Source organism: Callorhinchus milii, unplaced genomic scaffold (assembly GCF_018977255.1).
Source record: "Callorhinchus milii isolate IMCB2004 unplaced genomic scaffold, IMCB_Cmil_1.0 Scaffold3, whole genome shotgun sequence".
In the NCBI taxonomy this organism is placed as follows: Eukaryota; Metazoa; Chordata; class Chondrichthyes; order Chimaeriformes; family Callorhinchidae; genus Callorhinchus; species Callorhinchus milii.
Window position 1 is genome coordinate 46599046 of NW_024704744.1, and position 25645 is coordinate 46624690.

Genomic DNA, 25645 nt, shown 5'->3' on the forward strand with positions numbered 1-25645 from the left:
AAATTCCATGAGAATGTGGCACTCACAAACTAGTTCTCTGTATTGAATACTGGTCAGGGTGATGACACCTCTGGGGAGGAGAGTCAAAAGCAAATGGATGCATAGGGGGACACAGGGAAGGACAGCCAACACGGATTTGTTAAAAGCATTTCTGCAACCAAAGACATGACTCTCGCATGGTACGTTGCCTTCCTGGTGCCAGGGTTGAAGACATCATGGAACGGGTGCAGAACGTTCTACAGGGGGAAGGGGAACATCCAGAAGTCGTGGTCCATGTTGGGATCCATGACAAAAGGAAAAAAAGAGCTGAGATCTTACAGGGAGAGTATCAGAGGCTGGAGAAAAAGCTAAAAAGTAGGACCTCAAAGGTGGTGATCTCTGGATTACTCCAGTGCCTCGTGCAAGTGAATATCAAAACAGCAGGATCAAACACATGAGTGCATGGCTTGAGAAATGGTGCAGAAAAGGGGGCTTCAGATTCCTGAATCATTGGGACCAGTTCTGGGGCAGGTGGATGGGTTATACCTGAACAGGGCTGGGACCAATGTCCTCACACGGAGGTTAACTAGTGCTGTGGGGAAGGGTTTAAACTACTTTCAAGGGGGGAAAGGAATTAGGATGTAGCATTGGAGAGGACAAACAATTTACATAGAGAGCTGGGAGAGATGAATAACAGTGTCATCAGTGGTACAGGTTTCAGTAGGTGAGCATCTGTACCAACAGTGATCACAACATCATTAGGTTTAGAGTGCTTATGGAAAGGGACAAGGAGCAATCAAAGGTAAAGATACTCAACAGGAAGACGGCTAATTTCAATGAGTTAAACAGGGACCTAGCCAAGGTGGACTGGAAAGAAAGATTGGCAGCTAAAACAGCTAATAAGCAATGGGAAGCCTTCAAGGAGGATCTAGTTCTGGGATGGAACAAATACATTCCCACGAAGGGGAAAGGCAGGGCATCCAAACCTCCCTGGATGAATAAGGAAATTGGGATTCAAATAAAGCAGAAAAAGGAGGCTTATTAAAAATGTCAGGTCCAAAATATAGAAAGTACGGAGAACTGAAAAAGGAAATAAGAGGGGCACAGAGATTGTATGAGAAAAGATTAGCGGTTAACATAAAAGGGAACCCTAAGGTATTTTATGAACATATAATAAAAGGTTAGTCAAAGGTAAGGTGGGTCCAATTAGGGACTAAAGAGGAAATCTTCTTGTGGAGGCAGAGGGCATGGCTGACATACTGATTGAGTACTTTGCATCTGTCTTCACAAATGAAAAGGATGCAGCCAATGCTACAGTATCAGAGGAGAGGGTAGCGAAATTGGATAAGATAAGAATAAAGCAAGAGGAGGTACTAAAAAGGTTATTGGTGCTCAAGGTAGATAAGTCAGCAGGTTCAGATGGGATGCATCCTTGGTTACTGAGGGAAGTAAGGGTGGAAATAACAGAGGCTCTGGCCACAATCTTTCAATTCTCCTTGGACATCAGGGTGGTGCCAGAGGACTGGAGGGTTGCAAATGTTACTCCCCTCTACAAAAAGGGGCAGAAGGCTAAACCCGGGAACTAGCCAGCCTAACGTCAGTAGTGGGGAAATTTGTGGAGACTATAATCCAGGACAAAATAAATTTTCCTTTAGTAAAATATGGGTTAGTACAGGACAGCCAACACGGATTTGTTAAAGGCAAATCATGTGTAACAAAACTGATAGAGTTTTTTGATGAAGTTACGGAGAGGGTGGTTGATGGTAATACAGTTGATGTAGTATATATGGATTTTCTAAAGGAGTTTGATAAAGTGCCACATAAGAGATTTGTAAGCAAAATAGAAGCCCATGGTATTAAAGGGACAGTGGCAGCATGGATACAGAACTGGCTGAGAGACAGAAAGCAGAGTGGTGGTGAACGGTTGTTTTTCTGGCTGGAGGGAAGTGCGCATTGGTGTCCCCTATGGGTCAGTATTGTGACCGCTGCTGTTTTTGATCTACATAAACGACCTGGACTTGGGTATAGGGACAACAATTTCCAAGTTTGTGGATGATACTAAGCTAGGAAAAGTAATAAACAGTGAGGAGGATAGTAGCAGACAGCAAACGGACATAGACAGACTGGCAAAATGGGCAGACACGTGGCAGATGAAGTTTAATGTGGAGAAATGTGAAGTGATGCATTTGGGGAGTCAGAATGAGGAGAGGCAATATACGTTAGATGGTAAAATCTTAAAGAGAGTGAAGGAACAGAGAGACTTGGGGTACATATAAGTAAATTTTTGAAGGTGGCAGGCCAGATAGATAAAGTTGCTAAAAAAGGTTACGGGATATTAGGCTTTATAAATAGGGGCATAGAATACAAAAGTCAGTAAGTTATTCACACGGCAAGTTGATCAGATCTGGAATGCAATGCCTAAAAGGGTGGTGGAAGCCAACTTGATAACAACTTTGAAGAGAGAAATAGATAATTATTTGGGGAGGACAAGTTTGCAGGGCTACAGGGAGAAAGCGGGGGAGTGGGATTGAATTAAATAGCTCTTTTGAAAAGAGTTCAAAGAGCCAGCACAGACACGATGGGCTGAATGGCCTCCTTCTGTGCTGTATAATTCTATGATGTATGAGACTCCACAATACTTTTGGAAGATGATTCGACCTTGGGGAAAATCACTGCTGAGATCCTGTGTTTATTCTACATGTAATAATAATAATCCTTGCATTTGATATAGCGCTTTTCACGTCAGGAGGATGTCCCAAAGTGCTTCACAGAACACACTGTAAACTGAAGTGACTGTATATTTGTGGGCGAACGCGGCAGCCAATTGCGCACAGCAATGTCCCACAAACAGTCGTAGATTGAAAATGACCAATTTATTATTGTTTTTAGTTTTGGAGGGATTATTATTAGGCGTGTGGAGTAAGGAAACTTGCCCAAGGTTTCGCCCTGCCTGGAATTGAACTCAGGTCTCTCGCTTGCAAAGTGAGTGCTCTAACCACTGAGCTACAGGACTCCACATGTACTTGTGGATCTTCTGGAAGCAACTGCAACTTGCATTGTATGGCATCCTTCAAGCTGGGTAGTGTCTCGGAGCAGCATATAGAGGCAGGATTGGAGTCTGAGCAAGGGAGGGGGGAGGTGACCACAGGCATGGTCAAAGAGGTAGGTCCTCAAGTAGGATTTGAAGATAGATAAATATGGGGAAAAGTGGAGAGATTGAGGTAGGGATTTCCAGAAAGTTGGGGGGCATGGTTGCAGAAGGCTTGGCCACTGATGGTGGTGCGGAAGTGTCAGGTGATGCACAGAAAGCCTATGTTAGGCGAAGCAAACTCTGATTGACAATCGAGGAAGAACCCTGTTCTGCCTCCATACACAGAGGCACTGAAACCAATTGAAAAGCTCTAACTCTTGTCCCAACTCAGGTCAACAAACTCAAAATAAAACAAGTATTTAACCTACTTATTTGTATAAATTTGTGCTGCACTGGGCACTGATTTTGCCCACCAGGCCATTGAGAAAGTTTATTCCCATTTGCTTTCAATTGTGCAAGTACTCACCACATTCAAACTTTTGGTTTATTAGCCTACCCTGCATAATTATAAATATCTATACAATTTACAAATATGATAATTCCTCTTAGATATAAGCAGGGTTTTTGTTTCAACAAAATATGCTAATAAAGGATAGTATTTGAAGGATTTTATATTGCTCCAATTTTGCTTCCTTTCAAGAGACTTTGAAATGAAAGTTGCACCATTTTTCAATAAGGTTTACTTAATGAACAAATCCAGAAATATGTAACATGGATTCAGGACTTCAATCTAACTACATCTATTTTCAGCGCATTGTTCCGTTGAATTGGTGTGATGTATTTCTAGTCTCTGGAATGAGCTCCCTTTGAGATTTGATAAGAAACATTGACACCTTTGTAGTTGAAAGTAAATTGTTCTTGATTGACTTATTCTTAACTACAAATAAGCTGTTGAGGACATGTTAAACTCATACCTAAGGCCTAAACCAGCTGGATCAGTTAGATTACTGAATTCAGAATAGGAAGCTATTTGATTCTCTCAGTTAAAAATCAGCCGCTGGCAATTACATGTTGATTTTTTTATCATTTGATCTCAAGGAGGAACAAAAACGTGTCTTGTATTTGTCCTTTAAAAAGGCAGATTAGATAATTAATAGACAGACTGAGAGTCACATCCACAATTAACATGATGGTTTGTAACTTGTGAAAATGATCAGCCAGAAGTGAAAGTGGTAAGTTATTCTGGAGGTAATAAGAAACTTCTTGTGTTAATTAATAAAAGGAACACATTATGAAATATCACAAACATCACCACTTTATTTCCCTTGGGAGTTAATGGTGATAGCACTGTTTGTGGAACATTAGGAAGGAGACTTAATCGGTGAATGGTAAGGAATGAGAAGTCTATTGTGGAGTTGTTGTACTTGCCCTGTAGAAAGTGCAGTTTCATAAACAAAATTACCATTCAATAATCTAGCCTTTTTATGTCTCATATCATTTCTTGGTGATTGGTTACTTTGGATGATTGTTGTGGTGTTTTCTTGTGAAAACCTTTTTAAACTTAGGATATAATAACTTTTAAAAAAGGCTCAAGGAATATTCTTCCCTCCAAGACTGAAAGTTGGTAAGGGGAAATTGCTAAGGGATTTCCAGACAGTGGAATTAAGACACAACAGTGAAGGTACTTGTAACAATGGGTGCTCACAAGTGCATTCCTGCCATAAAACCTAACATGGACTTTCTCTCAACACAGCAGGTTGTTGAGTTTAAGATGCTGGACTCATCAAACAGCTTGATGCTATGATGGGAGGGTGAATATTCTGGAACAATGAGATCAAATGGGCCAAAGGGCTTTCTTCATCCGAATCTCTCTTATGATCTTCTGGTTCACCTGCCTGCCAACTGGGGAGGTTTGATGAGAAAGTGACAGCCTATGAAGAGAAACTTGGGCTTAAAAGAAAATGTTGACAATTTAGAATCCCTTTCTTATTTTACTGACGCATTTTATATTTTTTCTTCAAATAATTAAATTGAATATATTTGAATATACATATTAGTAGTCAATTGTGATATTTCTTAATGATATTTTTATTAATTATGAAATCTAGGTGCATCATATTTACTCATGAGAATGCTCCAACTCAATCTAGTTTCAGAACAGGGTTCCTTACATCAATATAAGACGCTGCCTATTATTGGAAGATGACCCCAATTCAATTTTGTAATTGAGAAATCTCATTAACAAAATGCTGCACAATTGGCCCATTAAATGCAAACCTGGCTCAGGGTATACCTATTAAAGGCCACCTGTTAAAGGGAGCATTGATTGGTAGCATAGCTGAATGGAACAAGTTTCTAGTTTACACAAAAAAGACTGAGGCTGCTGCTTCACAAATACCATCTCCAGCCAAACTGCAGGAACTGACAAACCTATTTGACTTGACTTCGTGCAAAAAGGAGATTACATGGAGGCAACAATGCCCACTATAAGGGGCATAAGGAAAAGGAAACTAATAAATCCTGTATTTTTTTTTCAGAGCCTATATCTTTAGTATAAAGATTAAGATGATAATTGTGTAGCAGGTCTAAACCCCACGCCGATTTTTCAAACACTGATATATTGTATCCTCATTAGCAAAAGGAACAATATATTAAATCCTCTGTAAAACACGTCACCCTCTAAACACACAATTCAATAGTAATATATTTTTGGGGGATGTGTGTTGGTCTTCTGAACATGCCCTAACTGAAATAATCTTTATGTAAAGTAATCCAATAATCACAACCAAGTGATGAGTGTATTGGTGTGATTAGTTACAAAGTAAACTCACTGGGACACTACCCTCCATGAGGAGCACTATATAAATGCAAGTTGTTGTTAATATTGTGATTCATTAATTCACATTAAGAAATAGGAACAGGAGGAGGCTGTTTAGCCCTTCGAGCCTGTTCCGCCATTTAATTAGATCATGGCTGATCTATACCTCAACAAATCCTTTCAATTCCAATTTCCTGCTTTCTCCCCAAATCCCTTATTACTCTGACCAACCAAAAACTATCAACCTCACTCTTGAAGATATGGATGGATCCAATATCCACGGCTTTTTGGGGGAAAGAATTCCAGATTTTTACCACCCTTTGAGTGAAAAAATGCTACTTGATGTCACTCTTAAATGGCCTGGTTTTAAGACTATGCCTTCTTATTTTGGATTCCCCCACCAGAGGAAATAGCTCCTCTGTATTTATCCTATCAAATCCCTTTATAATCTTAAATACCTCAATCAAATCACCCCTCAACCTTCTAAAATCAAGGGAATACAATCCAAGTTTACCCAGCCTTTCCTCATAACATAACCCTCTTAGGCCTGGTAACATTCTGGTGAATATTACTGATATAGGACTGATATATTTCCTGATATATTCAGGACTGATATATTTCCATATCCAATTGAAATCTACCTGTACAACCAATTTAGATGGTTTCTTTATTGCTCAATTCTGATTAACTCATTATTTCTGGGCCACTACTGCTCATTCCAGCATAAAGTGAACAGTAGACATTGACAGCCATAGTAAACAGGATATTGCAATGCCACAAAGAGATAAAGGGGGATCTAAAATATCAGCCAGCCATAAGACACATAACCCACCACAATGCATTTTTCTTTTCTAATAGTGTCCGTACGCTATTCAAAATGAGACATTTTCAATGTTAGGGAAATTAACATTTTCAAGATTAGCTCATATGAAGAAATGCCCTTCAGCCCATTTGATTTCATCCTTCCAGAAAACCCATCCTACCATTCATTCCATTATAGGTATTAATCTATTTCTGAAATGAATCCAGAAAGTAGCAAACCCTTCCTTGGTAACCTTGCCCCACACTCTGGAACTCTATCCCACAATCTGTCCATCGTACCCCCTCTCTTGCCTCCTTCAAGTCCTGTCTGAAGACATTCATCTTCGACCATGCTTTCAGCCACCCTTCCACCCCCACTGCCCTCCTCCCCTTCTGACCCCAACTCCCAGCTCGGGTCCAAAACCCCTGATTGTCCAGTGCCCTGGGACATCTTTACAACGTGAAGGGCACTATACAAGTGTAATTTGTTGTTGCTGTTGGTCACCGCCTGGATCACGCCTTCCTGTTTAAGACCCTGTGACCCCATTTTACTTGAAAATCTTAAGCCCTTTCAGGTAGCCAGTCAACTACTGTATACATCATTAGTTTGGAACAGTGCAAAGCCTACAATTCATGATATTTAAATAAATCCTTCCTTGGAAAGGTAATCAGCCACCAAGACCTAGGTTTACAACATCAAAGCCATTTCAAGTTCCTTTATAGACAGATGTCAAAAATACTGTCATACTATTCATTGGAACAGGATTAAAAATGCAGAAAGCAAAGGGCAATATGTTAATTAATTTCTCAGTATTCAAGAAGGCAATGCTGTCCTTGTTTTTTTAACCATTTAACTCGTGTAAGGAAGTACATGACCACAGAAGTACATTCAGACTGTCAACTCACTATAACTTTTTATTGTCGATTTTACGCTCACTATTGTTGTAGCTAAAATTTACCTTCGTAAAATTCCTCCTAAAAGAGAAGCATTGAGACATTCTGGTGGTGACAGACGCCTTTTTACTTCAGCAATTGTCACTTTATACTTTGATGTGGAGCTGAGTAACGATAGACGACCAGGAACAGAACAGAACAGGTCTGTTGGATTTACAACACATGTGCTCCCTGAAAATTAACATAAATAGGTTACAAAACATGAATCAGTTCATTTCAATTGTTTCTAAAAGAGACGACACTTAGAAACAAATAATAAAAAAAGTTACCTTAAAGCATTTTAGCTCATTGACATCAGATTAAAAAAATAGCAAATTCTACATAGGAAGTTGAAAAGGTAGAATTCTTATTGTCAATCCACTCATTATTCATGCTGGTAGCTTTTACCAGACACTAGCATTTGCTTTTATTTCTTTAAACTCTGAAGCTGCTAATGATATCAATCACCTACATGATAATAGTGAACCATTACGCTATTGTTGCTCAGTCAGCTGTTAACATCTGCCATCATGAAACAACACTGATGAGACTCATGCAGAACCTTTACTATCAAATGTAGTGAGATACAGCCCTTTTAAAGTGGCAGCAACTCCCCCATGCCACCCCACACCACTGCTGGCCAACACCAGATACTTGGTACATTTCCATGCTGGTAGATTGTAATGATATATTGCTGATGGTCGTGCTGGTTAACACTCTGTAACCATTCTAAATGTCCATTCACTACGCATACCTGTGGCTGGCATGGGAGCCTGTGTGTGTGTGTGTGTGTGGCAGAAAATGTGCTGCCTGTATAAAAACCTCAGAAAGGAATTTGCTCAAATTATGTCCCAGAGGTGGAAGGATTTGATTGTTAATTTAGGGTGTTACTTTGTCTGCACAGTGACAATTCTCCCCCAAATCCCTCTATATCACCATCCAGGTCAATCCTCTCAGTAGAAACAACCACCCCAAATCAGCATGATGGGTGCTTATGTTTTGGAAGGGAGATGATTTAAACATAAATTAACTGTATAATCATGCACTACAATAGACAGTCGTTATCACTTAGCAACATAGCTTGACAAACAATGTTTCCATATTATTTGAAAATGTGATTAGTTTTTGACAGTACACGGGAAATCTTTAAAACTACAGAGAAATATTTTCGTAAAATACTGATCGGGAGTTTTGTAATGCAGTCATTAAAATATGTCTTGCTTACAGTCATTATGGATTAAAAGCTTTCTCTCTCCCCATATACCCAACCTCTGCGCACAGCAGTGTTCCACAAACAACCGTGGAATGAGTGACAATTGTTTATTTTTTTGGAGGGATTAGTACCCCTAGAAAGCGATCAGTCAATCAACTAACAACCTTATTCCAAAATGAAAACCAAGAGTGATGTTTTTTGTTTTCGAACAGACAGGCAACAATTCCTACAGTCACCACTGGGTGTTGTTAGCTCTCAAAGCAATGAATGAAAGTGTATCTTATTACATAATGTACAAACAATAAACTGTTAGTTAAAGGGATTTTTCTCCATTTTTAACACAAGTGAGACTCTCTCATATACAACGTAACTATGAAAAATTGACTATATTGAAAATAATAAGAAGAAAAATGACATGAATGGCATCTATGAGATTTTATTTCAGTTAAATTTTAACTGTCTTTTGCTCATGTGATGCAGAATGAATAACACAATGCAAGATTATATTTGTATAGTGCCTTTCACATCAGGAGGATGTCCCAAGGCGCTGACAATTAAGACCTGAGCAGGGGATGGGGGGGGGTAGAATGATGGTCGAAGTCACGGTTGAAGAGTAGGGTCTTGAGGCATGCATTGAAGGAGGCAAGGGTGGGAGCAAGGCGAAAGGAATGTGGAATGGAGTTCTGGGGGTGGGGGCAGAAAGGCTAAAGGCCTGACCGCCGATGGTGGGGCGGGCTGGGTGGGGGACATGGAGCAGGTTGAATCCTGCTGAGCGGAGGGAGTGGGCAGGTTGTTAGCAGGTCAGAGAGATAGGAGGGATAAGGCCATGGAGGGCTTTGAAGGTGAAGATAAGAATTTTGAACTCGATCCTCTGAGGGATAGGAAGCCAGTGTAGCAAGGCGAGGGTGGGTGTGATGGGGTCATGGAGCCTGATGTGGGAGAGGACATGAGCTGCAGTGTTCTAGATGATTTGCAGCTTGTGGAGGGAAGAGGTGGGAAGGCCAACAAGCAGGGCATTGGCCTAGTTGAGCCTGGTTGTAATAAAGGCATGTATGAGGGTATCGGTGAACTGAGGGGTGAGGCAGTGCCAAAGTTGGTCAATGTTGCGGAGATGGGGGAAGGCAGAGTGGGTCATGACACAGATGTAGGGGAGAAAGGACAGTCGAGGGTTGAACAAGACACCTAGCTAGGTTCCTGACTGGCTTGGTGAGATGGAGTTTGTATTTGTGGATGCTGATGCTACCAGTGCCTGAGGTGAGGTGGCACTGACTCGAGCCAATCAGGAGAGCCTCGGTCTTGCTGACGTTCAACTGTAGAAAGTTGGCTCTCATTCAGGAATTGATGTCTGACAGACAATCTGTCAGGACATTAGTGGTCCTGGGGTCGAAGGTGGAGGCAGAGAGATAGAGTTGGGTGTCATCCACGTACATGTAGAAGTTGACCCCGTGTCTGCGGATGATGTCACCAAGAGGAAGTGTGTACACGTTGAAGAGGGGAGGACTGTGGACAGAGCCCTGAGGAACACCACACGAGACTGAGTGGTGGCTGGAAGAGAAGCTATTTGTAAGACAACAACAACAACAACAACAAGATTCCATTTATAAAGCGCCTTTCACGTCAGGAGGACGTCCCAAGGTGGAGCCCATGTGTGAGATAGGATTTGAACCATCATTAGTTGGGCTATTATGATTAATAATAACAATTAATTACTTACCTAATAATAATAATCCTTGCATCTGTCCCTATAGGATTTTATTAATTTCCAAATACACTTACACATTTTTCATTTTTTCCATTATTCTAATTTGTGACATTTTGGTTCTGATTTGCATAATTTAGTTAATTAGAAATATATTGGGCATAGATCTAAATGCCAACCTGTTAATTTTTTGTTTGACACAATTTAAACTATTATTTATAAATTTAGGAGGAATGCAAATGTTAATACATACACCACAGACACAAACACACATACACACTGTTCATCAACCTTACATTTGATATAGTGCTTCATCAGGAGGATGTTTCAAAGCTCTTCACAGGATACATTGTAAAGTGGAGTGACTATGTATTCTATGGGTGAATATGACACTCAATTTGTGTACAGCAATCTTCCACAAACAGCAGTGAAGTGGCATACAAAACCTGTGTGCAAACCGTTCTCCTTAATGATACTGAGCATCTGGGGATGCAGAGATTGGACTTCCTCCAACCCATTTGCAAAGCCAGGTTCAAGCAGCGAGGTGGATTTCTGGTAAATATGGGAAGTGGCTGTAAGGAGGGAAGGTTCCAGATGAATCTGTCAGTGAGCACATTGGAGATGGAGTCAGCTTCGCAGCGGGCACGTCTATTTGCCAAAGCCCCACAACACATAAGTACCAAAATTAAACAGCTGGGGCTGAGTAAGCTTGGTATGTGGCATTGGACTTGTAGGTTGAGAACAGCAAGGTGGCTGAAACATCACAGGCTGTCCTGTAGCACTCTTCCCACCTCACTGAAGGCAGATGTCATAAGATAGCTGATGAGGAAATTGAGTCTTGGAGTATCAGCTGGTGGGAGGCATTACGTGAGTTTGTGAACACGCGTTTGTATATCCAGGACATAGAATCCAATTTGATTGATTTGCAGAGAGGTAAGCAGATACTGCTCAAGCTCCAGACTTCCAATTGGTGGAACCATCACTCACTGGGAAGGGATATTTCCAAGCTGCGGACAGGAAGACGGTGGCAATGTTCTCATGCACTTCACTCTGAGCTATGTTGCCCAACAGGAAGCTCACAGGGAGTTTGTGGTACTTGCCATCCACTTAATTAGAGCTCAAACCAGTGCTTGTTAGATTTCAATTGACAAAGTGGCTATCTTAATAAAATGGAGGTTTATGTTTAAAAAGTGTTGTTAGATTATAAGCTAAATGAGTTTAGAATAATATTTGATCTGACAATATTGTACACGTAGATGCAACACACTATCTTTGGAATGTCAGTCGCTTCTGAACAATTTATGCTCCATGGGGAGGTGGGGGGGGGGGGGGGGGGGGGGGTGTAAAGCAGAGTCTCCCTCGAGATGAACTAGCTCCCATGTGACATACTTGGCAACAGAATGTCAGAATTGAACCAACCCTTACCTAACAAATATCAATTGATCTCAGAAGTGAAAATTCTAATTCACTCAGCATTCACAGTCTTTTGGGGGAGAGAATTCCAGATTTCCACAATCCTTTGTGTAAACAAAAATGCTTTCTGATTTCACTCATAGTTGGCTGTGATCTAATTTTTATATTATGCCCCCTTGTTGTGGATTCTCTCACCAGTGGAACTAATTTCTCTTTATCTACCTTATGGAGTCCCTTTATCATTTTAAACAACTCGATCAGATTACTGCTCAACCTTCTGAACTCCAGGGAATATAAACCAATTTTATGCAACCTGTCCACATACATGGTATCATTCTGGTGAATCTGCAATCTACCCCTTCCAAGATCAATAAATCTTTCCTGAGGTGTGTTGCCCAAAACTGAATACAGTACTCTAGATGGGATCTGACCAAGGCTCTGTACAACTAAAGGAGCACTTCTTCACTTCTCTATAATTACGTCAGAGTCTTGTCACTGCTCTGGCATCATTGCTTCTATAATCATCTGAGAGCACCTTCACTCTCCAGCTAGTATGATGCTACAATCCACTGAGAATTATGCCACTCCTCACTCAGTGTTGCTCAATCACCACCTGTGACAATGCTACTCTATCACCAGCTGCACAAAAGTGCATGAAATTGACCAACGAAAATATCTTTCCTTTCTTTGCAACACTTTGAGATGCTACTCCACTATCCAATGTGAAGGACTCTATGTAAATGCAAGTTGTTGTTGTTCCTTCTTTCCTATGACTTTTATCTCTGTGCAGTATTCTCCACATCAGTGTCAGTTGTTAAAATTCACATTATAGGAAATCATAGGTGCAAATCTGTAATGCAAAAAGATTTATTTGTCAGATTTCTGTGCTCAGCCAGAAGAGAAATGTTAGTGCTTAGAAATGGTATATTTTTCCAGCAGTCAGATGTAGTACAAATCAAACACAGACATTTAGCTACTTTATAAATGGTCCAATGAGTGTTGGATTAAGACTATCCAAACATATCAGGTAGGAATACCTCACTGCATGAGGAGGCTTTCATTCTATCAGTCTTTGTTAGATATGAATCTAGCCCCCAGAGATGTGCTAACATACTCCACCACCTAGCTCTAGGGCAGCGCATAATGCAATACTGATTGTGTCTTACTACCTTACCTTCTTTTGAAAAACTAAGTGACTAATCCACCCAAAGCAATAACTCCAGCAGTTATTTATTTAATAACCACGGAGGCTCCCACTACTGCTCAGGTTGAAATGGCTGTAACTACACAAGTTGGAATGTTGTGTAAAACTCATGCCAATAAATTGGCATTTTCCATCCTAATTTCCTATAAAACAGTTGTTCTAAAGTATTCTAAAGTGGAGTCCTGTAGCTCAGTGGTTAGAGCACTCACTTTGCAAGTGAGAGACCTGGATTCGATCCCCGGCAGGGTGAAACCTTGGGCAAGTTTCCTCACTCCACACGCCTGATAATAATCCTTCAAAAAAACAATAATAATTTGGTCATTTCAATCCACTACTGTCTGTGGGACACTGCTGTGTGCAATTGGCTGCCACGTTTCACCCACAAATATGCAGTCAATTCACTTTACAGTCTATTCTGTGAAGCGCTTTGAGACGTCTAGAAGATGTGAAAAACACTAAATGAAATGCAAGGATTATTATTATCATTATTATTGGAAATGCCTTGGGAAGCACACCTATAACAGTGCATTGATTAAATGAGATAAGTTGTTCAAATTACAATAAAGTGCAGTAATATATTTTGTTGTAAAGAAAATAGCAAAATAAAAAAAAAGCTAGTATATCAAGTAAACTGTTTTATTGTAGAGAAAAAAAAGATTCCAATTCACTGGTTTAGAACATTGGTAAATACCAGATTATTATATCATAAAGTAGTGTTCAAAGCATCTTAGAACTGCTGGAGCATATTAATATAACTTATTTTAGAGATTCCTTTTTGTATTATCTAAAATGTAGTTCACTTACTATGGGAAAGAATGTATTCTCTCACAATAATAAAAACTGGATTTCAGTTTTGAAGTGAAATGGATCCTGGGTAAAAAAAAAAGTAAAATTGTGATTAAACAAGGTCGCACTATGGTGCGTTTTACATTCTTAATAAATTCCTTTGTATCTGTATTATCTCTCTAAAGTTCAATTCTAAACTGGTAAAATTGATATTAGATTTATATTATGTGGAGTCCTGTAGCATATTGGTTAGAGCACTCACCTCACAATCGAGAAGACCTGGGTTTGATTCTTGGGCAAGACAAAATGTTAGACAAGTTTCCTTATGCCTCTGTTTACCTAGCAGTAAGTTGGAATCCGGTTGTTAGTCGGTTGGGGGTCATAATCTCTTCAAAAAATAGTAATAATAATTTGGTCACTCAATCCAGGAGTGTTTGTGGGACACTGCTGTGTGCAATTGGCTGCCAGGTGTTGCCCACAAATTATACAGTCAATTCACTTAGTGTATATTCTGTGAAGCGCTTTGAGACATCGCAAAGATAGGATAAGGCTCTATATCAAATGCAAGGATTATTATTACATTAAGAAATTTCTAGAATGTAATATAAGTTCCTTGTAATTTGTCAAATTATATGATTTACTTTGCACACTCAGTTAAAATTTTTTTTTTTTGCTTATTCCAAGAGTAAAAGCCCTGAACTGGAATGAATCTGAAATTTTCCACTGGTGCCCAAACATAAATATTTCCGCATTGTTGACAGTCCTTCCCAACAAACATACATTCACTGAAAAGTCGTACCCTGCTTTTGTGAACCTGAACTGACTTTATCCATGGAAGCAATGGTCCTTCCATGGATAAAGCAAGGTGCTACCTTGTTGCATTTAGACACACAAGAATCAATTTGATTCCTAGATACATTTACGGACAACTTTGGATAGTACACGCCTTATACAAATGTCAATGAATGATCAAAAAATAAGCTTCTGTGACTTACATTAACCATCATTTATCATAAGCACAAATTTTCCAAATTGTACTCTTGAATTGTCAGAATTTAATGGCAACAGTGGGGCGATATTTGGGTCCACATGTACTGGTAAATAGCTTCAATCCATCAATCGTCTCTGACTTTATTGTTTACATGTCACTTATGAGATACACAGTAATTATTAAACCCTGATTAGGCTGATAACATCAAGCGACACCTGGAGAGAAGGTGGACTTTTATTCATTAGGTGCGGCTGATTTGTAGAATATTATTTGACATTACAGTTTAACATTAAAAGCTCATATAAAGCAGTTTCAACTAAACGAAAAGCACATTACGTTGTGCTACCCTAAACTATTGTTCTCAACAACCATAAATATTGCTGGATAAATAAAAATATATTGGATAATATATTGGATAAATATTGGATGTTAGAAATGGGAAATGAACACGGGGAAATATTTGCAATGGTTTTATTGATAAAAACAAATGAGAAATGTCCTTTGCAAATCAGATAAGAGCGTAACATCTTTAAAGGAGAAAGGAGCAGAATACAATGAAAGAAAATATTGTTTTGTGTTTAACACGTGTTGCAAAAACCAGTTTGAAATTAGATTTGATTTGACATTGTTGTACGAGTAGATGCAACACGCCATCTTTGGAATGTCAGTCACTTCTAAGCGATTTAACAAACCAGACTCTCTTAAAGTCTACTACAGCAAGCGGGGTTCAACTCATATTAATTCCAAAAATGTTTTGATTCAAAGTAGTTTGTATTTTATGTTGCCAAGAGCAATTGAAAAGTGCTATTGCCGGCAGTCTGGCCCTTTTTGCATGGCCCAGGGGCTACAGTAGTGTTTAAGCTTCTGAATTTGCCTGGGGCAGGAAGACTGAATGATCACACGGCGAATCAAGTGATTTCTTACAAATTTGCCTTCAAATTTTTTTAAAAAAAGAAAACAACTCGGCATGGACTAAATGTCACTTTCTTCCCCTTCCAGTAAAGCTATTGGTGTACAGACCACCTAATATCCATTATGTTATAACCTTAGACATATATATCTTCAGTATTGCATCTGTTATCTTCTTCTGTATGTTTAAAGCACCTTTCTTAATGAAGCATTGCAATTTAAGACTGGTTACTTAAGGTTTAGAAAGTATAAAATGAATTGTGCATACCAAGGGTGATCAGAAAGGAGACGACTTCAGTAAATAGGATCTCCTATTCAGATCTCCTATTTTCTTTTGAAAATAGGAGATCTGAATATTCATCTAAGCGAAGCGCTAGTCCGCATGAACAACATTAATATGATCTCTGCTGAATTTGGTACTCAAAAATATTAACATATCAAAGCAAATGCCCCAGGCAAGAGAAGCTATCGATACAGGGGCACGATGTAATGTAAAGATTATTGGTTCTGATGGTTGGGAGAGAGGAGCTTCGGGCTAAACACTGCACACCATTAACTGAAAGTGATAGCAGAGGGATTTTACTATCAATCCAATACCACAACAACATCAAGTCTTTACTTTAAATATATAGATTTGGAAGAAGTGCAACAATGTTTTCTCAAAATCGCACCCCAGCAAAGCAACAAACCAAATACAACAAGATTGGGGGTAATTTATGGATTCAACTGAACTGTAACACGTCTTAGGAAACGCATGACATCCTGAGCAAGACACAGACCCGGAAACAGATGATTTCCTAGGTATTCTTTACACAAAAAGTCTAATTCGTACAATTAAGGACAAGTCTCCGACCTGGAAGGCAACACAAAGTATATTATCCCAATTAAATAATTGAAATAGCACTTAGCATTATTTTAAGAAAACGAAATAATCAAGGAAACGTAGCTTGTTTATTGTTGCACATTGATATCCAATATCCAAAAATGGTTTAAAAAAACACACTTATTTATCAATAGTTTTAATACCAATTAAAATACTGATAACTAAATTATTAAACTGTTGACTGTGTGTTGGTTATTGAGCTCCCCAGTGTAACTTACATTGGGAGAAGTCACGGGATGTCCTCGCAGTTAAAATGGTGTCTGGAATTGATTTTAAAATGCAATTCATATTTTTTTCCTGGGAACTCTAAACAAAACTGGAATTTGGGCTCGAAAGCTAACATAATTTTAGCTTATTCAAAAGCATTGTAAAGAAAGTACTGTTTCTTATGCAGAGGGGCGTTATATCACCAGGGGATATTATGCTGTGTTTTGTTTTTTGTGAGCAAAGTGTGCAGTAGGTTAACGCGGATTAGCGAATGGAGCTGTTCTTCAGCACCATCTGGGCACCATCGCTACATCAACGGACAGCTACTTGCTCCTAACTGTATTTCTTTGGAATCCGACTGACTAATGGGGATAACAACCCAGGAATGATTGCAGTTCAAATAGCATGTCAACAAGATCACTCCAATACCAAAAAAAAAAATCAGAAAACACTAACGTTGAACGTTTCTTCAACGTTAGGTAGAAACTCGAGATACCTAAAAATACGCAGCAGCCCTGTTGAACTATTTTAAATGAACTATTTTGTATGCAATGCGATAAAAATGTTAAATGACGTTAAAAACAAATGTTGCCTTTCGTCATTTCCATTTTCCATCATTTCACGTGTTGTTATAATATAGATCACGTAAACCTGTCGTCGTTATATTGTTCTCTGCATCAATTTGCACATATAGTTACAGTGACGGCAATGAGCAGATTTTAAAAAGAGGGAAGCCAATTTGAGGATAACAAAATAATTTTAAAAGGTAGAAATGCTTAGGCGAAGATGCTGACTTTTCTGACCAAGATTGGACTGACAACTTTTATGCTAAATACTAAATTAAGTTCAGACGCTGCTTAAGAAATATTAATTATCCTAATGATCTGAAGCCAAGCTTCATACTTGTTAAACAATACCTAATAATTGTTAAGCATTACTGTTTCTTTTGGAATATGTAGGAATCATTTATTGACTTCTTGAACAAATACAGATTCAAATACAGATTCAGGCTTGCAAAGCTTCTACGGGGTGACAACAAAGTCGTGATACTATTACATTGTCTAATAAGTATTGAAGAAATTATGATATTTTTGTTTTGTTTTAGATAATAGATTATTATTAGATTATCACGACTTTTTGGTTACCCTGTATTTACCACACAGGAACACGGATACAGTTTTGTGTAATATTATATGATACATACCGCAAATCATAAAACATTCGATTTTGAAATTGTTTCTTATTTCTTGCATTAAAATAATACAGCATTTCCATTCACATGTAGTTTTTTTTTTAAAAAAATCATTTTTACAGGACATAGTTGTTAAGAGGCGCGAAATTCAGGAGTTGCAACCCTTAATGGCTGGAGAGCGTTGAAAGTAAAGTAACAATAGACAGACTGGTTCCTTTACAGGATAGAGCAGTGTGGTCTGCCATCATTACTATGGGTTGGGTGGGTGTTGAGTGACCATAATTTATGCCAACCTCCGTTTCTTTTTGTCAATTATACACAATACAAATTCACATGATATATATGAACGCTGAATCTTTCTCTGACAGAGATAATTAGACCAATACATGATCTACATTGAAAAACCAGTGAGCGATGTGTTGTGTGGGTGCATTTCCAAACCGGATATCACACAAACCGTTTTACAGATCACTGTTTCTACTTTTACAGTGGTGTGTGAGCACACATAGAAACACATAAAATCCAGTGATTTCTTGAAGGTGCGATGTGCTGGATAGCACGGCAATGATAACAGTGAGATTACATCATTTTGAATATCAGTTGAGTCACTCTGTGCTCTGACAGAAAAGATGAATTTCTCAAATGGTTAACCTCATTTGTTATTCGCTTATTCAGTACCTTTGAATACCAGTTATTAACACAGGTGCTGTTTGTTCCATCGTTACTATCCTTTGCTATTCATACACTGCATACAATATCTTAAACAAATCCCACTACCACCATGTAGGACACTGGCAACCATGGAGTGCATTGCGAACAATACGTTGTTATGTGTGTGCACACTTATTGCTGAATAACCTGTTCCCTCGCTTACTGGGCTCACAGGTTGTCAATGCCCAGCAACAATTAAGATTGGAAGATGAGAGAAGCCGATAAATTGTGTGCCCAGGCAGACACGTTCATTGCTATCAAATATATGTTATGGTCACACGTCAAATAAATACGAGGAGAAGGGACCTACCTCTCCGGATCACTCCGCCTTGCCCGTTCAGAACTAATCCACATTGTGCCTCCACTGAGTTCTGTGAATCAACACAGAAATACGGGTTAAGCAAGTTGTAACATCAGTGATTTTTCTATTAATTATACCACTGGTTTTACCATTCGATAATGACATAGAAATTTCATCTGTATTGCTTCAATATTTTCAACACTAAAAAATGAACCTTTACTGGACCATGCTGAATTAGTCTGTAACACACACACTCACACACACAATGCATAAGTTTAATAAACGTGACCTAAATTCGAACATTTAACATGGTTTTAAAATGTTCGCGTTATTAACCACATCACTGTTTTCCTGGAATCACACCATCTACCACCGTGGTTGCCCTACATGTCAAATTTTATTTCTTCACAGGTTGCCGTTGTGGCAGAGTATATACAGTACATATGTCGAGCTTTTAACCTAAGATGAACTATTTCGATTTGTTAAAATACCCCCCCCCTCCCACCCTCTCACACACACACATGCATATATATCACCAAGAATAAAGGAGAGTGCTTTAACAGCTAACTCACAGATAATTTTACTTATCCATGGAAGTCTAACGTGATTTCAACACGACTGATTTACGCCTCGAATTATTTCTATTGCAGTTTGTATTGAGATAAATATTTATTTTGTTTACGCACGAGTTTCCCTTTTCTCAGCACACAAAAAGAAGCTCTTTGGCTTGTTAATCCATGGAGAAGTTTCAAACGAATTCGGAGAGAGGTGGTGCATACTAAAGACCGCTCGAATTTGCCTTTCTCGCTTTTTTTTCTCCTTTTGCACCCTATTGATGCGCTCTTGTAAACCTTTAGAAACTCGCAGTCCTTTCTCTTATGTTCTGGGGTTAAAGTGATTATAAAATCAATATAAAAAACTCCTAGATCAGGCATAAATTAAACTCGTGACGGGGAAAAGGTGTGACAGTTCCTTTTGTTTGCCATAGCAAATCTTTTTAGGGGTCTGAAAGATGTATCTACTGCCTAAAGACCGTTTGCATCTGTTCAGTTGTTTAAGCAGCACCAAGTCTGCTTGACTTGGGTTCATATTCACTGGAAAAAAAACGCATTTCACTGATCCAACACGAAGAGCATTTCAAAATACAAGATCAAAATGAAAGTTGCATATATATATCTGTACACAAGAACATTAAAGTGATTCAGTTAATATCATTTGATTTCATATTTATTGAATGCTTTATTGGGTCCTTTTTTTACGAACAGCTTGATTTTTTTAAAAAAATAAAAAAGCAAATAACTCGTCTGGTCAGATGACGTTGCATAAGTAAATAGATGAGTGACAGAAAGTCGAAAATTGGATAAACTACGGTGCACCAGCACACCGGATTTTCTTATTGTTTCTCTCTTGCAAATTCCCTAATCCGCCCTTTTAAAAAAAAACACACCACGCTTTTGTGTAAAGGAAAAGATCCCAAAAATGTACAAGTATAAAAATCAGCAGCAGACGTGCTGAGGAAAAAAAGAAGAGCTTAAAGAGGTTTAAGTGGACCAGAATGTGTTGCATTACATTAAGATTTCGAAGACCCAATGCCAAAACTTTTCGCTTCTCTCGCTTTCTCTGAAATCAAGTCACAGATTGCTTTAGGATAGTTAGGCTATTTAATTTAATTTAATTTAATTTCCTAAGTTGAGTAAAGCGAGAGAGACAGAGAGAGAGAGAGAGACTTTTTACGTACATTAATCGCCTTCAGTTCACTACTGATCCAAGAGATAAGGTTTATTGTTAATGACTCCGTCTCCTCTGAAAATAATCTGTCGCTCGAAGAAAAATTCATAAAGCTCTATAGCGGGTGTGATGCCAGTCAGTGTTTTCCGAAGTCCTATTTTTACTGAGCAGCTAACTATTTTGTTAAAATTAAGCGAAACGACCACGAAGAAAAGAAATAGAGCGTATACTGAATATGATGTGAGTATAATCTAACCTTGTTAGTTTGAAGCTTTTTTAAAAAAACAAGGAGAGAACTGAACTGCATGACTATTTAAAATGTCAAATGCAATGATAATTTTGTTTTAGAAATGAGCAATTCAGCATTGGTAGTGAATGGTTGAAAACAGTTTCGATTCAAGGAATGCAATGGAAAGATTTATCCTCCTGTCATTATATTTCCAATCATAAATGTTTCGTGCAATCTGCCTCTTGCCATTTGAATATTCCGAATTGAGATGGACACACGCTTCGTTTTTGTTGCTTGAGCTGACCTTCAACCTTTAGTTAAACGAAATATTCTCGTCTCGAAACTATTAATTTCACGTTTGCAACGCCAACCTCGTGCAGTAACTTTCGAGATTTAGGAGTGAAAGGAGGACACAAAATATCTTTTGAACGAATCTGCAACCGGAGAGAGGACAAGTCTACTTCAAGTTCACGGTTTGTTTTGGAAAAAATCTAAACATCTGATAATAAAATATGCCAACAACCGGAAGATAACGACACTCCAGTAATGTTGGCTGTTTTATTTATTTAATTCTTTTTGCGCTGTCTGCAATTAAATGCCAGTTGGCAAAATGTTTCATTTTCCGATAAACCATAGCAGCTCAATGCTGTGTGCGCTCGGTGATGAGAGACAACGGCGTTTAAAGTAGCAAACCTCATTTGTTTGGGGGAAAAAAAAGCCTCTGACAATTAGACAGAAAAATCTATCAAAAGTAATATAATCTGGCCTCGCGCTTGCAATGTGTGTGATGGCAAATCCGCTCTTTGTTGTTGCATCTGAGAGTTACTTCAGTTTGATTTCCGTAACCTTTGTTTGCACTCTTCCTTCCCTGCACCAGCGTGGGCAGGTGAGGATCACTCGTGTCTTTTCATTGCTACGGGAAGCTGTTTAATTGACTTGGAATTGTATGTCTAGGCGGCTGAGAAATGTTGCTGCCACATTAAATGCAAAGAAAAGCCCACGTCCACGTTCGCCGACGTGGCCACCGTTTGAATTGTTAAGGTCAGAGTTTGGTGCATCGTGAGGCTAGTTATTTCTAGGTTATTATCAGTAATCGTATTTACCTGCATTTCGTCTGGTCCTGGAGGTGGTAGCCCTAGACTAGGACCTGGTAGAAGTCTCTGGTCTGGATGCATCCCATATTGGGAACCATGGCCCATAAGGGCTAGGTCATGCCGGCGATAGGCATCCAAACAGCCCAGCTCCCTCCTCTGCTCATCCAGGCAAGAGGACTTGAGCGCCCGGGCATTGTGAAGGTTGATAAAGTCTGAAGGTTCTCCATGGTGGATCTGTTGGTAGTATTGTTGGGAGTGGTGGAGGGAATTCAAGGAATAAGCATCTGGGTTGACTGCAGGGTGGCTATGCTGGAACTCATAGTGGAATGACTGGTGGTGGAGGGGGGTGTACTGGTGATTTGCGGAAAAATAAGGTGAGGCGAAATCGGTTCCATTCGTGGGGTAGGTTAAAGGGGATGAGGATGAATAGGCGACTGTAGAATTTGCCACTGATTCCAGACATCCCAGCTGCATCAGACGATAGCTGTTTGATCCATCATGACGTATCTAAGAAAAGGAAAAGAAAAGAAAACAAATCTGGTTTGTCATTTCTTACAGCTCGCAGGTACAAAAGTATAATCAATCCTCTCCTCCTCTCAGACAGTTATAAGCCACCTAGAAAATGAAACCGCAAACGTCTTTAAATCTATCCATCACCAATGCAAAACACACAAATCCCTTCTAACAATACATGACGATTTATCTAAATTTGGCCACGTTTCCATTATGGCAACTGTTGCCAATGTCAGTAACCACTGCCATTCTCGACATAAATGTCACAACGAATGTACCGCGCTCTTAAAGAGATGAAAAGTAAGTTTTAATTGACCGTAACAGCTATACAAAGATAATCATAATTAAAAAAAAATACCTCGGGATCGTGGACGAGACCCGGGAACGTTGCTGACATTTTCGATCCAAAAAGAGGTTGTAATGTGAGCAGGGGGGGAAACGCACTGGATTTTTTTCCCCCCAAAATATAAATTCTCTCTATACACCCCGGAAGAATCCGGACGAATCTATTCTGGACGAAATAATGTTTCCTCTGCACAAAAGCAGCTCCCTGTATCACATTTTGTACTTGTCGAGGTTTTTTTCTTAACTGATGGCGTAGGTCCCTTGGTAATATATAAGTTTTGAAAATTAAGCACCAGCATTGAACTGGGAAGACAATAGACAGAAGCGCTTCATCCCAAGAGACGCGGAATAAATATTGTATCTTCTCCTCATCACAGCTCTAGCTGACTTTAAGTTGCTAATTGTATTGGGGAGTTTTTCATGCTTTTTCCTGTTTTCTCTCTGGTAACGATGGACTTATTTTACTAATCTGGTAAGCCTTCATTTCAATTTTGGAAGACATCAGGGAAGGAGCTACACATTTGTTGGATCCATGAGATACCTGCACACAGTAAGTAATGGTTTTTAACCAAAGATAGAACTGAGACTACTAAATCTTCATTTCGCTGCACATGATATCTGGAATATTTGGACCACTGTTTTCTTTTAGAAAAAAAAGGACGGATTGCTGGTTTCTGTCAGAGACGTGGTAAAATAAGACAGATTTTCGAGACTGCCTGGAACTCTCTCAATCACGACGTTATATCACCTGTGAGCCTTCTATTTGTTTTTTTTTAAGAATTCACCTGACAGGTCATATTAGAAACTATAAATCGAACAGAACTAATGAATATACATATATTAATGTAAAAAAATACAAAACGCTTTCCCTTTTTTATACAAAATCAGTCGTTTGCAAAAGAGGATGAGGCACTACACGATTTTACAATCCAACTTTGCGGAGTTCTCCATTTTCTAACACACAGATAGTGAAGCAATTTGTTACTAAGGACTTTTGTTCAGCCTGACAGAGGTTGTGTCCTGTATTTATTAGCATGTGACTGCAACGTTTCTTTATTTTCATCGTTTAAATGGAAAAAATATCCGCCTATTTAATTATTCTCATTTTTTAGCGAGATATGTTATTGATAATTATTTTTAAATCGTCGTCTTTGATAGCTGGAAGGAACTGTGTTGCCTTAATAAGTCACTGTAATATGCTCATTAAAGAAGGCGTTGGCCACCTCGAAGGCGACTTTCTTCAATTTGAAATTATCAAATGATGTTAAAGTCAAATGAAAATATTACTATGTGGCAGAAGAATAATTTACTGGGCTCGTAGTCCCACCAGTAATGACGCGCTTATTAAATAACCTCGTTAACATAATAATATGTGGCTTCAATGACTCGAACTCTATTGGGAGACGCGTATTTTCACCATGTTTTCTACTAAAATAGTTCACGAAATAGTTGATCGGAAGTACATTTATTATTGTACAGTTACTCTTCAGACGTAATCTTTAATTGTGCAACGATTGTGGTTTGTCATAAGAGATGATTAATTTTATCCTTTTATTAAAATTTCAACTTTTTTTGAGAAAAACATTTATATTGACCACCGATATATTTTTTAGTTTCACCATTACCTAAACATAAAACAAATAATTTCTTTATATCATCAGATCAAATAGCTTCTGGTAGATGGTGCTGGAAAATAATAGGAACTCTGTAAGGAGGCGAGGGCATATTCAAAGGCTGCTGTGCACATCCAGTTTCTTGATAGTTATTAAATAGAGCCAGTGCAAGGCTAACAAACTGGATACTGCCTTTTTAACCAGCAGCAGGCGATTTAACATTGAACTATGTGGAATAACAAAAAATAAGTTTTTGGTGTGGAGGTCTGCCACCCTATTCGTCTCTGCTCATGCAGGCTAACCAGACCTGTCACCCTGGCCCCTTTCTCTTTGTACAATTCGACAAAGGCACACGACTAGTATTTGCCTCCATTGTGTGAAGTCGAACTGCCCAGGCGTGCAGAAAGGTCAGGTTTCTTTCCTTCAACATTTCATTAGCTGTGTAGAAGGTATTAATAATCGCCGTTTCTTGGATAAGAAAACAACTAAATCAAAACACAATGCAAAGTTTATTACATGAAAATGAGCATTATTAACAATACATTCCTATCATATTATGCATAGGCTACTATTATCTCAAAACATACGTTGTCCTTTAGGTATATTTGCAAGTTTTATTGATGTATATCGCCTGATAATAAACCCTTTGCTTCTAATATGGCACGTTGTATTCTTCATTGATATTTATCTTCCATTTTATTAAAATATAATATTCACAAAATTATTGTTCATACTTTCCATACTCCCTCCAGTCATAATAATGCTCATAATGCCCCTTATCCAAATACCTGCCAATATCTTATCAATTTGATGTATTCAAATCCAGGTAGATCAATGGTAAACAATACATGTATGAAAACAACTTTCATAACTTTTAAAATAAGATGAACAAAAAAGAAATAACTATAGAAGTTTAACCAATGTGACTGACACAGACATCCATGTATGCCATTTGAGTATTATAATAAAAGTTGTATAATTAGGTTATCTTAAAATTTCAAAGCACATCTTCCATTTGACATATTGTGGAGAAGTTTTATGAAGCTTCTTGG

General features: G+C 38.6%; 1 protein-coding gene across 1 annotated transcript in view; it reads right to left on the reverse strand.

The window, feature by feature from the left end:
• The window catches only part of tfap2d (transcription factor AP-2 delta (activating enhancer binding protein 2 delta)), a 30780-nt gene extending 7748 nt beyond the window's left edge, over positions 1-23032 (reverse strand). Inside the window, exons 1-4 of the mRNA XM_007892971.1 lie at positions 22994-23032; positions 22132-22629; positions 19081-19141; positions 7589-7754 (exon numbers count right to left, since the gene is read on the reverse strand). Of these exons, the coding sequence (XP_007891162.1) occupies positions 7589-7754; positions 19081-19141; positions 22132-22629; positions 22994-23032 (764 nt within the window). The remainder of the gene's footprint in view (positions 1-7588; positions 7755-19080; positions 19142-22131; positions 22630-22993) is intronic.
• Between the last annotated feature and the right edge of the window lie 2613 nt (positions 23033-25645).